This window comes from Toxotes jaculatrix, chromosome 3 (assembly GCF_017976425.1).
Source record: "Toxotes jaculatrix isolate fToxJac2 chromosome 3, fToxJac2.pri, whole genome shotgun sequence".
In the NCBI taxonomy this organism is placed as follows: Eukaryota; Metazoa; Chordata; class Actinopteri; family Toxotidae; genus Toxotes; species Toxotes jaculatrix.
The window spans coordinates 11366970-11381363 of record NC_054396.1 but is presented as its reverse complement, the minus strand read 5'-3'; the positions used below and the strand labels follow the sequence as shown (position 1 = coordinate 11381363).

Genomic DNA, 14394 nt, shown 5'->3' with positions numbered 1-14394 from the left:
CCCCAACCCCAACCCCGCCAACTTCTCTCCTCTTACAACCCCTCTTTCTCCCCTCCAAGCACAGACCCCACACTCTTCCCTGTCCCTTGCTCTCTGGCTATGCTCACTCTGAAAGCATGCAAGCATACGCTCACCACCTCTCTCTTCCCTCCTCCCCCACCCCCTTTCCACTTGCCAATACCTCCTTCTCTTCTCTACAGACCCTCAAATGCCTCATACGTCGCTCTCTCCCGCTCCACACTTACAGACCCTCCAGTCTTCCCTTCTCTCTCTCTGTCTTGCTCCATCAGGCTCCCCTTGCTGTCTCCCCATGGGGGAGAAGGGGGCAGCTGTTTTGGCTCGCTGATGTCAGGCCCTTCCCCTTTCCTTTGGCTTCATTTCAGCCCCTCTCACTCTCTCCTTCCTCATGGGGGAATGATTAGATAGAGCTTCTTTCACACACGTCATCCCTCTAAACTCTGTAACTTTGCACATGAGAACATACTGTAGGCTTGATAGCGCTTATCCCACCTTCCCTCCTCTCAGCTTGGTTGTGAGGAGGTGAAGACATTTAACTATCTGTTTGCCTGGGCTTTTAGTAAACAACTGGAGCAAATGGACCCCAGGTTGAGACATTACTTTGTCAATCGGGATTCCTCCATTTTTAATTAATATCTCTGCATCTGTCTTGGATGTGAAAAAAAAAAGAGAAAAGCTGATGTAATCAACTCTACAGCTCTGATTGATAGGGCACATGACACCAACATTACTGTCCTCTCTTTATTCCCCCAGTTGCATACTGTTCTTTCTGCTGAAATGAAAACAATGATAGGCTCTGTGCTTAAATCTTAGATCTGCACTACCCTCGTTAAATTCCTTCTGACTGCAGCTCTCTCTCTCTGTAAGACACATACACATAACTGTATTTCCTCAAACTGGGTTCTCCAGACAAAATACTGCTTTAAGCTGCAGGGTTTTGGAGCTATGAGGGGAAAATCTCCAACAATAAGCTCTTTCTGAAACCATGTTTTTAGCCCTGAATTAGACTATACAAAGCACTCTTTGGTTTAAAAAGTGAGACAAATCTGCGGCCGTGAGCTAAATTAGGCGACAGACCATCAACATGCATTAGTACGTGAGGATTTTGAGGAACTTCAGAGATGCCTCTGTATCACAGCTCCAGTGGAGACATGAGGAGGGTAGATGAGAAATTATATAAATGAATACAGGATTATAGCTAATTTAGATAAACACGTCATATACAGGCCTGAAAGATACACACTCCCAGTCAGGTTGTGACTTGACAGAGGAAGGACCCTCCTGTGTGGACCAGCTGCTGATTCACATGTTAGCAGTGGAGGGGGTGGGGGGCTGGTGATGGCTGGGGTACATACACAATAAAACAATAAATATCATAAAACGGTCACATGAATTTATAGATTTAGTAAATAAACATTAATGAAAATATGTTTATCCTTTCACACAGGTGGTTATTAATAGTCAGCATCTTTCTGTCTCACAAACTTTATACCTCCTTTGTTGCCCTTCAAGTACAAATACAAAATGAATATGTCCTGTGAACAAACAAAGAACCAATTACTTTGCAGCAGGTAATGAAGCCTGTTTTGTAACCACTGAGCTCCAGCATGCAACCTCCTTTAGGAGTGTAATTATTACATGACACATCACATGCTTGTAAACCTGTAAAAATAAACATTTTTGATAAAACACTGAGACCAGCACACACACACACACACACACACACCTGCTGCCAGTCAGTGTTCCTACTGTCAGACTCCAGTCTGCTGATGTCTGCTGTGAAAAGTGGCCTTCTGTTCGTGGGTCTACAGAAGTCTTATCCCACAGCAAAGTGAGTACCCTCTGTGTGTGTGGGACATGGGGCCCAGCAGGATCCTGACCAGCTGCCACCAGGAGCCCGGACCTCAGCAGGGGGCTGAGGCTGAAGAAACACTGTGGACATTTTCTGCCTCACAGACCACACCAGGAGAACAGTTAGCAGAGAAAAATTCTTTGTTGTCGCCGTTGTTGAACATAAAAGTGATGCGTCTTAGGATGCAATTCGCCATCCTGCGACTGAGGGGGGTTTTCAGAGTTAATTTAAAATGCCACGCTGTCACAGAAGTGTGCAGGGCAACAAAGAGACACTACTGCTTCACAGTTTGGCCTGTCTCTAAACATTTGATCACAAAATCTGCTTTCAATTTGTACAAATTTTAAACCCTTGGCCTGAAGCCCCCCCCCACTCCCCCAAGTAATGACCACATATTATTTGAATGTACATAATGACCCCCAATTTATTGCAAATTGGAAAACAAGTTCACGTAATCTCGTGGAAACCCTCACACCCGACCACAAGCAACTCCAGACTTTCCCCCAAATATTTGTATTCCTCCACTTTAGAAGAGTGAATGATTTAGACAGCTGCAGAGAATCTTTTAAGACGGCTGGAAATGACACCATCGTGAGCCTTTAATGGATGTGATTATTTCATCAGAAGGTGTAGAAACAGAGAGACATCTGTACAATGATTGGGGATAATAGTAATGGCACTTGATTGATTCTCAGAGTGAGGATCGTGTAGCCGCTGCTTTTCTTTCTGTCTCGACATAGAATTCAGTCCAGCAATACCGCAGTCTATGAACTTACACAGTCCTCTCTTTTAATACTCTGTCAATCAGTTCAGTTAGAAACAAGTTCAATCAATGATTTGTTGAATGGTGCGGACATGATTGGAAAAAAACAGGTTTTAAATTAGTAGCCAAGTCTCAACATTCATGACCGTTAGTACTGGAAGACAGGATTTTCTTGACTAATTTTCAAGAATAAATTTGCTAAGAGATTGATTTTATAATAACAAATCATTTAGTAATGAATAAAAATGCTTTATGATGAATAGTTACGCATTTAATCTAAGAATTATGCAAGTCAATAAGTCAAAAACTGATGAAAATTAAAAAAAAAAAAAAGGTTCCACTTGGTGAGCTACATCTCGTCACAAGCTCCAACCTTCTCGAACACCTGTGATCCACAAATATACAAATTCGTTTTTTCCCCACTTTTTCCATTTATTTATTACAATTAATTCAATGTTATCCATCACTTTTCCATATGTCAGCTACTCCTTTTTTCCATTTAAAACAAGTCCAGTATGTGACTATTCTTTAGAACCTGAAAAGTCCTGAAGGTGGGACAGGGCAGGGAGGGAGGGAGGGAGGATGGGTGAGAGGGTGGGAGGTTTGAAAGTAGAGGACAGGTTTGTAGAAGGAAAGGAGGGAGGGAGTGATGTCCTCCCAGGAGCCTCTTCCACTGTGAGGAGATTTTTCATAAACTATGTGAGATTATTTTGTTCTGCATTTGTCGTTTTCTCCTCTTCTTGCACTTTCGGGCCTTGTCTTGTTACTTTCTTTCTATTCGACGTCCTCAGCGTCGTCTCCTTGATCTCCGTCCATTAGCAAAGCGGCGTACTTACTGGCTGAGCTGAACTTCTGAAAACCCAAACAACACAGAGCTTGGATCAGTATGGATCAGAACAGTAGCTTTGGATGCATCAATTCCAAGCTACCAGATACCAGATGTTGCTCCAATGCTGACTCAAACAGCTGAATCGGGTAAAGATGATAATAGGGACGAACTACTCAATTCAGTTCAAAGACGTCAACTTTCACTAGGAGCATGAAACAACATTAGGGACGGTAAAAAACGACAATGTCGAGGGGTGGGGGTGGGGGGCCTGTTAAATCAACTCAAGCCTTCAGGGAGACCCTTAAGTACAAAGCTTTAGTCAGATTCTGATGTCACCCACTTGGGGACTTACGGGGGTTGGGGATTCTTCGTATTTCTTTGGCTCTGGAGGTGGTCTGGAGTCTCGGTCTCTTCTGTTGTCCTTTCTACAATCAGAATGAACACTGAGGTTAAAATTTACTGGACGGGCCGAACGCTGGAAAGTCATCCGTTGCTGTGAGGCCTCAAACCCACATACAAACTGAAACTGAAGGAGCACAAATTATGCTCATTTTCATCTTCTGAAAATTAACACGTACATGCCGCTTAGCACCCAGTCCGCACCGTGCTCGCGCCTCATTTTCAGAAAAATAAATAAGATTCAGAAATGTCCCAAACTGTAGTTGTACTGTTGAGGTTCCCTGTGTATCGTGGGGATTGCAACTATTTGGAGTAAAAATGGGAAAGCATTAAATGTAGAGATCCTGGTGTCCTTGTATTTCTAATGTCCACAACACCAGGAACAATTCATGCATCATCAGTTCTATAACTGAGCATAGGCCATTCTTTACAGATGCCCAGTAAAGGTCCTCCTCCCTGTCTTTTCGAGTACTTCGGAGCTGCTAGCTTTGGATGGCTGACCTGTCTGCCTCCTTTCTTCGGTCTCTGTTGGGCCCCTCTCCTCGGCCCCGCCCTGCTCCAGGCCCTGCAGGCCCCCCTCGTGCCCGTGGGGGCCCCCGGTCCCGACGCACACCGTCAGCCTTGTTCTCATCTTAAAGGAGAAGCCAGACAGTTGAGTGAAGGGAGGTTGATGAATTTTATACAGTAGACCACACTCACAACACACTGCAGCATCAAAAGCCACTGGGTTGGATTCAAAAGGTGTTAGTCACTGATGTCGGGCCAAATGAGAGGTGCACAACTGCTTGAATGCAAGCTAAGTCTGTACAATGGAACCCATCTCTTTTAAATTTGATGTTGGCTTGCAACTAATGCCAAAGGTTTCCAAGTAAGGCCAGTTTTGATAAATAACATTTTACTTCAGTCTGAATCTGAGGTTTCTTTCTTTTTCATTAAGCCAGAATCTTGGTGGTGCACATTTTGCACCATATACGTCACTTTGTATGACGACAACAGACTAGTGTGAGACATATTTTTGTGCTCCCCTTGCAATGAATATACTCAGCAGAAAGATGAGACCATGACCTGCTCTTCTCAGACATGCCCTCTTTGCTGAATATGTTTATTATGATGCAGTTACCAAACAGTGTGAAAGGTAAGCATAACGGCTACTCTTACACCTTGCCGCCGCCTTTTAAGGACACAAGAGTTTAAAAGGCCTTCATGTTTCAGGATGATTGATCATAAAGGGAAATTTCCAAACGAGTGTGCAGATGCCCTTAGAAAGGAAACTCAAGCAGATGAAGCCACACTTAATTGAAGCTGTCAAACAAGTCCACAATTATCAAGGAAAAGAATCAAGGCCTCTGCCTAAATTGTGGACCTCCGTCCCAAATGCAATTTTTATATATGTCAGATGTTTAAAAAAAAAAAAAAAACCCAACCAGATACAACCTACACACAGCTGAGGAGAGAACTTTTTAGGTAGGCTAGAAATAGCAATGCCAGTTGCTCTGCAATTCAAAACGCTTTGAGTTAATTATCTCAAAAAACAGTAGATAAAGTGCCATGAAATACAGATTGTAGATCCCAGGAGATGAATCCTAATGACTTGGCTGTGCGCAAAACTTTGACCCTGTTGCCACTAAGCCAAGTAACTGGTTTGAAATTTCCACTCAACCTACACTTCAGTTCAACAGGATGCACCTAAAACTAATGACTGAACTCCCATCAGATGTGACTGAAAATTAATGCTGATGTTTAACATGCTCACATCACAATGTCACTGTGCTACACATTGTTTGCATGTAAACACCCGATAGCTGTGGACGTGCATGCTAGCATGGATAGCTTTTAGCTGAAAGCACAGATGAGCCAAAGACCAACCAAGGCTGATGAGAACTGAGGCTAGTCTGACAATGTAGAGGCAACTCTGAATGCAAGAGTCTGATGTCCTAAACTTTTTTTTTTTTTTAGCATTTTTGCTCAACATCTCTGCTAATATGGCAGACGACTTTGAGTCTTGTTCAAATTCAAAGTCTCCGTTATTGCGCATTTCTGCAGATGCATGCAAGTTTTTCAATAACATAAATGTCAGTTTCAGTTTCCTTTGCTTTGCTGAGTCACTTTATAGTTGAGTGTGTGCATGTGAGACACACTGTCTCGTGGAATGTTCTTTTTTTTTCTGTAGTATACAGGGGGGTTTGGTTAGGGCAAAATCCCCACTGTACCTAGCACTCATCAGTAGGCCTTACCCTTTCCAGATCCTCTTTCATCTGCAGAACTCGAGGAGCTGAAGAGAAAGTAAGAACAGTCAGGGGGAGGTATATAAAGCACTGATAACTTTAACTTTTCTGTGAGCCTGTGAGGGCTAATTCTGGGTTTGAATTAGCCCTCACATAATAAGCTTCTGAACATTCTCGAAAGGCTGTCTAACACATGCTCTCACCTGAGCTTGGGAGGAGTTGAACCACTTGGGGAGACAGGAGAGACCGGGGGTCGTCCATCAACCTCACCACCTGTGCTGACTGCACTTCTCTTGGCCCAGGCATTCTCCTTGGGAGGAGGTGCAGGCATCACCTTCAGAGGCTCCTTGGAGGAACTGGTAGAGGAGGGGCGTGAGGATGGCCCAGGGGAGGAAGAGTCACCATCTCTCCCACTGAAAACCTCATTCTCCCCGGACTTATCGCTATCTCGACACCGGGACCCTGGTAAAGAAAAGAGGAGTATAATGTTTAAGTAACTCCCAAACTGATTGAACAGAAACCAGATTCCTGAAGGCAAGCTATGTAAAAATGAAATGCAGAGGTGTCTCACCCCTTCCAGAAGTGCTTCCTTGCTGTGAAGATTCACTTCCTGTACGAGATCGCTCAGTATGAGATTCCTCATTGCGCCAGCTTGGGTCCCTGGAAACAATGAAAGGGTTTTTATATATATATATATATATTCTTCCTGAAATATATTTAAAAATAAATAGCATGAACCTCCCGCACAAGCTCAATATTGAAAACGAATCATTTAAAAACTGCAGCTTGCCTTTATAAATAACACAACGTACGCTGCCACCACCTCATCAAAATTACTTAATGACCATCCATGTCAGCCCCTGACCTGTCTCGCATCTTTCTGTCAGATCCCCGGCCTTTGTCCTCCTCCAGCTGCCTCTGCAGTCTCTCTTCCTCTTTCTTCAGCCTCTCCTCTACCTCCCTCTCCTTGGCTGCTGTGTCAACCGGCTTGGCCCCACCAAAGATGGACGAGGCCCTGCTGCTTGAACTTGGAGCCGCAGCGGGGGAAGTACCACCACCCCCACCGCCGCCGCCGCCGCCGCCACTACCTTCCTCCTCCTTGGGCACACTACGGGGCTTCAGGTTCAGCTTGGGTCTCTGCTGAGGAGCTACAGTGAGCACAGGAAAAGAATAATATTAATATGGGTTGGTGTGACTGTGACACAAGTGTGAAAACAGATCAATATAATTCATGACTTGAGTTTACATTTACATTATATTAATTGGATTTGTGGTAAATGTATAACACCAAAATTTCAGACAAATTCTCACGCAAACACCAACACTCAAATTACTTTATATTTGCGATGATAAGTAATGGTGACCAAACATAGTATTAACATATTCAACTCTCACCTCTGTCCTCACGCCTCTCATCCCGTCTGTCGTACCGGTCTTCACGGTCGCCATAACGATCCCTATCCCCATAGCGATCATTGCTACCCCGACTGTCATCATAATCACGGCGGAAGCCACTGCCAAAGGCCCGACGACCTCCACCACCACCACGAGAGTCATAACCTAGAAGGACGGCAGGGTGACAGGGCAGAAAAAGGGTAAGAAACAAAAATAGGACCCTGAAGAGGAAAATGTAGCCACAAGCTTATTTAAGACTGCCGCTAAACAGTCAGGGGGTCATATAAACCAATGATTAGATTAAGATGGGTGTATTAAAACCCCTCAAAATTTTAAAGTCCAGGAGCAATTAAAAAACAAAGTGATGGCGAACACAGGGCTTTAAAAAGCACAACTACTCACCTCCTCTGTCATAGTCTCTACGGTCCCTGTCGTCATAGCGATCCCTATAGCGGTCTCTTCCTCCGTCATAACGATCGCTGTCCCGCCGTGGCCCATCTCTGTAACGATCTGACTCGTAACGGTCTCGTGATCCTGCAAGAATTGTAAGAGTGGAATTCCTCTGTGATGAACTGCTGGTCGGACTGGCTTCTGACACCCGTGATACTAAATATAATTGTCCCTTCTATCCAGAACTGCCAATGGAATACACCTGGGATATGGTGTGAACGAAATATGGATGTTGAAGCGCAAACCAAAGCCATGTCTGACTCACTCTCTCCAAAGGCATCATCTCTCCTGGGAGGACCGTCATCATTGTCTGCACTTGGCCGAGCTCTCCAGTCACTGTCTGTTTTGTCAGGACCCATGTCTGCCATCCGTCCACCCCTGTCCCGGCCTCCCATGAGTCCACTGTCTCTCTCTGAGGTGCAACGAGGAAAAGAAGTTGTTAAGTTTGATTATAGAATATGAAGGATGAGGGCTGTACTTCCTTTTGCTCATTTATTCTAAAAGGCAAATAGGAGACTTGCACTGACAGGCTACGCCCAAAAAAATCAGAAATCAGAAATAAAAGTTAGCACTGTACCTTTATCATTAGACTGGTCTGCAATATCCACACGGATCCTTCGGTTTCCCAAGTTCTGTTGGCATGAACAGACGGAGAGGAGAAATAATGATTGTCATATATGTATTTTTATGAGAGAAGGAAACGGACTATGTCACCTCTAGTAAAACCAAAGATCTGACCTTATCTCTCTTACACAATAATCAGCAGCTAATAAATAAATCCTGGTCTATTCTAGCCTATTGTGCAATACAACAAAGGGGAACTTATACAATCATACATTAGTTTTCGTTCCAGGTGTAAAAATAAAAATGCAAAATTATGACACCCAATTCTTGCTGCATCTTCTCACCTCCTCGCTGAGACTGAGAGCCCTCAAGAGGGACTCAAGATCGTCAAATTCAGCATAGCCAAAGCCCTTCAGCCTCTCTGGGTTACTGGGCTCACGAGGCAGACGTACTGCACTGATCTGGAGAGGAACGGAGGGAAAAAAATAACATATGAAACAGAAAATGCACTCATCTGGGCTCAGTACTGTATAAGATCAGGAAATACAAAGAGCAGTATTCAAACGAAAAATATTGAAGAAATGGGTTGACTTTGGGATGCAGGACATTTCAGATGAAAATGTCAGTGTTCAATTTCTGTCCTAACCCTAAATAAGAAATGTCCAGGTCAGGACTGTGACAGGCACTGTTACCAGTAACTTTATTACACAAATTGCCTCAGTATCTCAAAACTTCTTTGTTGCTTGCATGGTTGTAACCATTTTAAGCAAGTCTTACTCACCTATACCCGGTGAGCCACAGACAGGCATTAGCAGGCTACATGGGAGTAGTTAAATTATATTTTAACCAAAAATCTAATGGCCTGCTCAAGGAGGACTGGGACTCGAATTTTCTCCAACATTCCTGACTACACGGGAAAAATTACAAAACTATAGTATGAAGTATTCCTTTAAAGAATCCATGTCCCCGCAAGACTGACTAGATTGACAAAACATTCATATATATTCAGAGTTTACAGGTCCTGTAAAGAGCAATGGAAACTGCAACTGAAACTGTCACTTGAGTTTCACTGGCTGTGCTACTTTGCAAAACCTAGAGCTGCAGTAATCACCAAGGGCTGTGCATTATATGCCCCACATTGCACGCTCTTGGTACACCTACTGCCAAGCCACGGAAGAAGTCTTTGATGGAGTCTTCAGTGACTTCATAGGGTAGGTTGCCCAGGAAGGCCGTGTACGGCGGGCTACGGGGCAGTCGGGACCGGTCTATATTGGGTTCACGGGCTGAGCGAGGAGCAGTGGGCAGGATGGAGCGGTCGATGGGTGGTGCCCGGTACATATCCTCCTCCGTGTGCCATGAAGTTGAAACTGGAGAGATGAGCAGAGTTAAGATTTAAAACAAATACCAACATCAAACAAGGCGCAACTAGTGATTATTTTCATTATCGATTCATTGGTTGTTGACCACTGTTTTCTCAATTAATCATTTTATCTATAAAATGTTTGACAAAACCATAAAAATCTGCCTTGAAAGTGACTAAAATGACAACAAATGTCAAACTTTTGTTAAACACTGTCACTAGTGTGACATAAAGTTATGCTGAACTGAAACCCTTTTTTTTATCTCACATGGTCTTGTACTTCAGCTGTCATTGAGGTGTTGTGAGAAAAGTGTATTTTGATGCATATTGTGTTATTGTTCTATGAGACAGGTAATAATCAGTATTTGGTCTGATAAGAGCTGGTTCACACGCTGGAATAAAATAAAAGTTTGAATAAAATGTTAACTATCTGAAATGAAACTGCCCTGAAATGTAAAATGTAAAAAAGAACTATCACAATTGCAAAGTTAAGCATCACACACTTAAACATATAATGGAAAGTAATATGAGTTGTGCAAGCCACAAAGGGGAATAGGCAGGAGAAAAAACACAAAAAAACATTGTTGGATGTAAGAAAGATACATTAGAAACTCCATCCAGACAGCAAGAGTGCATATCTGGTAATCACTGAATATATCTGACAAACCCTATTCTGTCGTTGATAATACGATTTGACGATTAATTCAACACCCAAGGCCCCAGTCCACAATATCCAACTGCTGTTTAATATTCAAAACAGCCACCCCAAATCTGCACAAACATGTAAACTGGATAGACTCGAGTTTTACAAAACAAAAAGAGGCGCAGCCGGCAGAGCACAGAAAGCATCAGCATCATCACTTCCTGAATTTAACAATTCATGCATCATGCCTAAACGCGGCAACCTCAAGCTACACGCACTCGAAGGCCGTACCGGACATGAAGAAAGAGTCTGCATCACGGTCAAATCTGCAGAGACTGTTGTCAATAGTGATGTACAGCCATCTCTCTCCTGACACTTTTTATGTTTATATTTATATTTTTATATATTTTTTTTCAAGTTGTATTGTTCTGTTTTTATGTCTGTTTTATTAACACCAACGGAGGGGCTTAAACAATTCCGTTGTTTGCTTTGCCTAGAATGACAATAAAGCTATTCTATTCTATTCTATGTTCTCACTGTTCTATGCCGTAGGAAGACCAGACAAACCAAAAACTGATTTTTCATTCAGTCAAGTGGTAGTCTACTTGTTGTCTTGATGTTGACAGAACTACCAGTTGGACTTCCTTCTTTAAAATTTTTTTATTTCTCTCCAGTCCAGTGAGACACAGCCTAAGAAACTGAGAGAGGACTTTACTACAGTTACATGAAAAAATGCAAGACAGATGCTAGGTATGCAAGATAAAGACTGTGTGTGTATTTAAGTGCACCCTCACCATCTCCATCCAGGTCGTCAGTCTCGTCGGCCCAGCTAGTGGACTTGGTCGGGTAGCTGGGGGCTACGCCACTGCCTCCACTGTCCTCTGCCAAGAAGTCAGTCAGAGTGAGGGTCTTCCCCTTCTTATTCTTCTTCTTGCCTAGAGGGAAAATGGTACATACATAATGGTACAGTACATAGTCAGCCATGGAAGAAACATGCTAGGTCATAGGTTAATTGCCCATGTGGAAGTCTGCTGCCCATGTCCCCTTTATGAGATTATTATCATTTTTTAAAAACATGACACATTTAAAACACACACACACAGTGCGTAGAAATAGTTACATATACTACCAAAGGCAAGCAAAAAAAGATATATAAAATTGCAGTGTCAAAAGCTCTATAGCTGCACTGGCTCACATTAGATGTAATTTTGAACAAATCAAAGTGAAATATTATAAAACATAGTCATTAAAGCAGTGAAATGTTGCACCACTGAAAGACTCATTCTTTAAAACACCAAGACATCAGTCTGGGTTTTCAAAAGACTTCTGTGTTCATGTGTGTGTGTCTCCACTCATGAGGACAGCTGCATCTCTGCACAGACAAACACCATTTGTAGGGTCGAGTAGCGAGATGTTGTCCAGTAATACCAGATAAGGAGAGTGCAATACGTGAGTGATAACAAACATACTGACTTATATATTGGAAAGTAAACACTCAGGGAGTGGTCTGCCCGTCCAACTGTCACTGTGCATGAGGTCAGAAAAGGCTTGTCTCTATTTGTTCAGCTCATCACGCTTCATGGTTTAAGGCATGTACCTTGGAGTCTAAAAGTCAATTAATCCTGTATCCACGGCAGAACATTCCTTTTAGAGTCTGTTTGAATGGCAAACAGTTGTCAGTTGCCTATGGGGGCTTCACACACAGCTCGTAGGGCTGGTCTGGTTTGTTTTGGTCTGAGGCAGAAAAAAAAAGGGGAGCGACAAAGCTGGCTGTGAGTTTTATTGTGAAAATCCCAGCTGTCAGGACATTCTTTACACACATCGTTTCAAAACCTCCACACATACAGAGCAACACGGACGGTATACAAATCTCTCCAAGTACACAATGCTAAGTCATTGTTTTCAATAAACAGGCGTAACTAACTGACCTCAACTGCTTGTCCTGTTTAACACAAACACATAACAGTGTTAAGGGGCTTTTTCAGCGCTCCCCACTGATGTAACATTAGCACGCTGGGAGCTGCGTAACGTTAGCTTTTGGCAATACTGACTTCTGCTAAAGCTACGTTAGCATAACAGCTGGTCGGCCAACGGTGCACTGTTAGGCTAACCATTCAGGTTGTTTACTTGCTATCTACGTAGGTCGCTTTTGTCTTTATGCGGGCTTAGTCAGCAAAGGACTGCTGACGGGGGAAGTATCCCTGCTTAGCTGGCTAGGTTTTAGGGCCTAGTGCACGTCGCAGAGCCAGGACCTAAGTGCGCCATCATCGGAGCGAGACTTGGCCGGCCGGACGGGACGGCTCAAACTTGTGAAGCTGTCAGGGAAGTGTTTAGGATGCGACCCAACAGGCCCAGCTGCCCTATTTCATCAAACACCGACACCAGGGAGCCAGGCTGCACACGTGGGGAGGCTCCCCGGGCAGCCCGGACTTCTCGGCCCAACCCCTCCTCCACGAAACGCGCTTGCGCCCGGTGCTTATCCGCTCTGAGCGCCACGGCGAGCACAATGTGCCAGCTCTGCACGCAGTCAGAAACATTTCATTACATGTCACACACTGTCCAGTCCACACAATACCGCACGAACTCAAAATCGGACACTGTAAACACCGCAGTAACGTTTTTTTGCGAGAAGAGACCGCATGGAATCCGCAGGTTAAAATGTTCAGCTTGTGCTAGTCGTTTCGTTCATTCGCCTTCCTTCAGCAGCCACGTATTTATCGGGCCAAAACAACCGACAAACCTACTTATACACGCGGGACAACGACGCGGATCAATACGACGAGGCATTAACAATCCCTAACCTTCATGTGTTTGATTGTATCGACGTATAAACCTCTAAAATCCCCCCCAACCGAACCGGACCGTTCACCCACATAAACCTCACCTGACGCCGCCATGTTGGAGAGCGAGTTCCTAGTAGTTCCCGGATGAAGTCGTCAGAGGTTTATCATCGGGAGCGCGCATCGCCGTTCACGAGCCTGCCTGTCTCCTCCCTTGTTTGCTTATTGACCCACATCTCCTGAAAATGCAGTGACTGATGGATCCTTTGCATTCAGTTTGCACTAAGACTTAAAAACCCATGCCACTGTATTTGTTTGACATTCTTGGTTAACCCCAGAAAATAACTGGTGAAATTGTAAACACTAATAAATTGCACTTTAAAGTACCAGAACCTAAGTCGTAGTGTTTTATTTTTTGGTGGTACAGAAATAAATGTTTATTTCTAACATTTTTATAGCAGCATCTTTCATAGTTCAGAAGTGAGTATTGAAGGAGAGAAATCTACTCAATAATTTTAGACAACAAAAATCTGATTTTTTTTTCTACAGGGATGAACAAACATAATAGTTTGATCATTTATGCAAACACTCACAAAAAAAGAAGAAGACATTGTTTCACTTCCTCTGGGTTTGAAAGGAGACATAAGCTTTGGACAATAGTATTTCTGTATATCCATAATTATCTGAATATAAAAGTGCCTCCCTGTTAAAAAAAACAAAACAAAAAAACAAATGTAAATGTAAAATGAATGTAAAAATGGCACATGACTTAGACACCAGTTTAGGTGAGCATTAAAAAAAATAAGCAATTTCACTCTTACATTAGTATTTTTAACTCAACTGTTATATTTCGCTGCATTTTAATTGGAAATTGTTGCAGTATGAAAACGAATGTCGCATGATGAGTTTATGATTATGCAAAGGAAATGCAAAGAGCCAGTCAGCAGCTGGTGAGTCTGTGGCCGCTGGAGGGCACAGCTCCGTGTTCAGCGCAGAGAGGATCCTCTCTGTCTGTATACATGCCCTAAATGTTTACATTCACTGATCTAGGGTCAGGATGTGCGAGGAGAAACTCAAAGGATGGTGTTATACTGCGGCGATGGTGACGATTAGCAT

At 43.4% G+C, this 14394-nt stretch overlaps 1 protein-coding gene across 5 annotated transcripts; it reads right to left on the bottom strand.

Annotated features, from left to right (window-relative positions):
- Positions 1-2866: 2866 nt before the first annotated feature.
- Positions 2867-13430, bottom strand: eif4ba (eukaryotic translation initiation factor 4Ba). 5 transcript variants are annotated; one of them, XM_041033086.1, is made up of 15 exons: positions 13383-13430; positions 11293-11433; positions 9657-9862; positions 8840-8956; positions 8509-8563; positions 8197-8343; positions 7884-8015; positions 7482-7646; positions 6952-7234; positions 6658-6746; positions 6290-6548; positions 6096-6133; positions 4363-4492; positions 3803-3887; positions 2867-3485 (listed from the first exon to the last, which is right to left on the bottom strand). In XM_041033086.1, exons 1-15 carry the CDS (start codon positions 13393-13395, stop codon positions 3408-3410), a joined length of 1938 nt encoding a protein of 645 aa, XP_040889020.1. In that variant the 5' UTR covers positions 13396-13430; the 3' UTR covers positions 2867-3407. The 5 variants fall into 5 exon arrangements, with proteins under 5 accessions (XP_040889020.1, XP_040889021.1, XP_040889024.1 ...); XM_041033087.1 differs by having other exon boundaries at positions 3815-3887; XM_041033090.1 differs by lacking the exon at positions 4363-4492.
- Positions 13431-14394: the final 964 nt, after the last annotated feature.

Bases quoted from the DNA above. Each gene is read 5' to 3' on its own strand.
- eif4ba (XM_041033086.1), bottom strand. The intron at 6,549-6,657 runs GTGAGACACCTC...TTTCTTTACCAG, and splicing joins AGGAAGCACTTCTGGAAGGG to GGTCCCGGTGTCGAGATAGC. The intron at 4,493-6,095 runs GTAAGGCCTACT...TTCTCCTTTAAG, and splicing joins TGAAAGAGGATCTGGAAAGG to ATGAGAACAAGGCTGACGGT.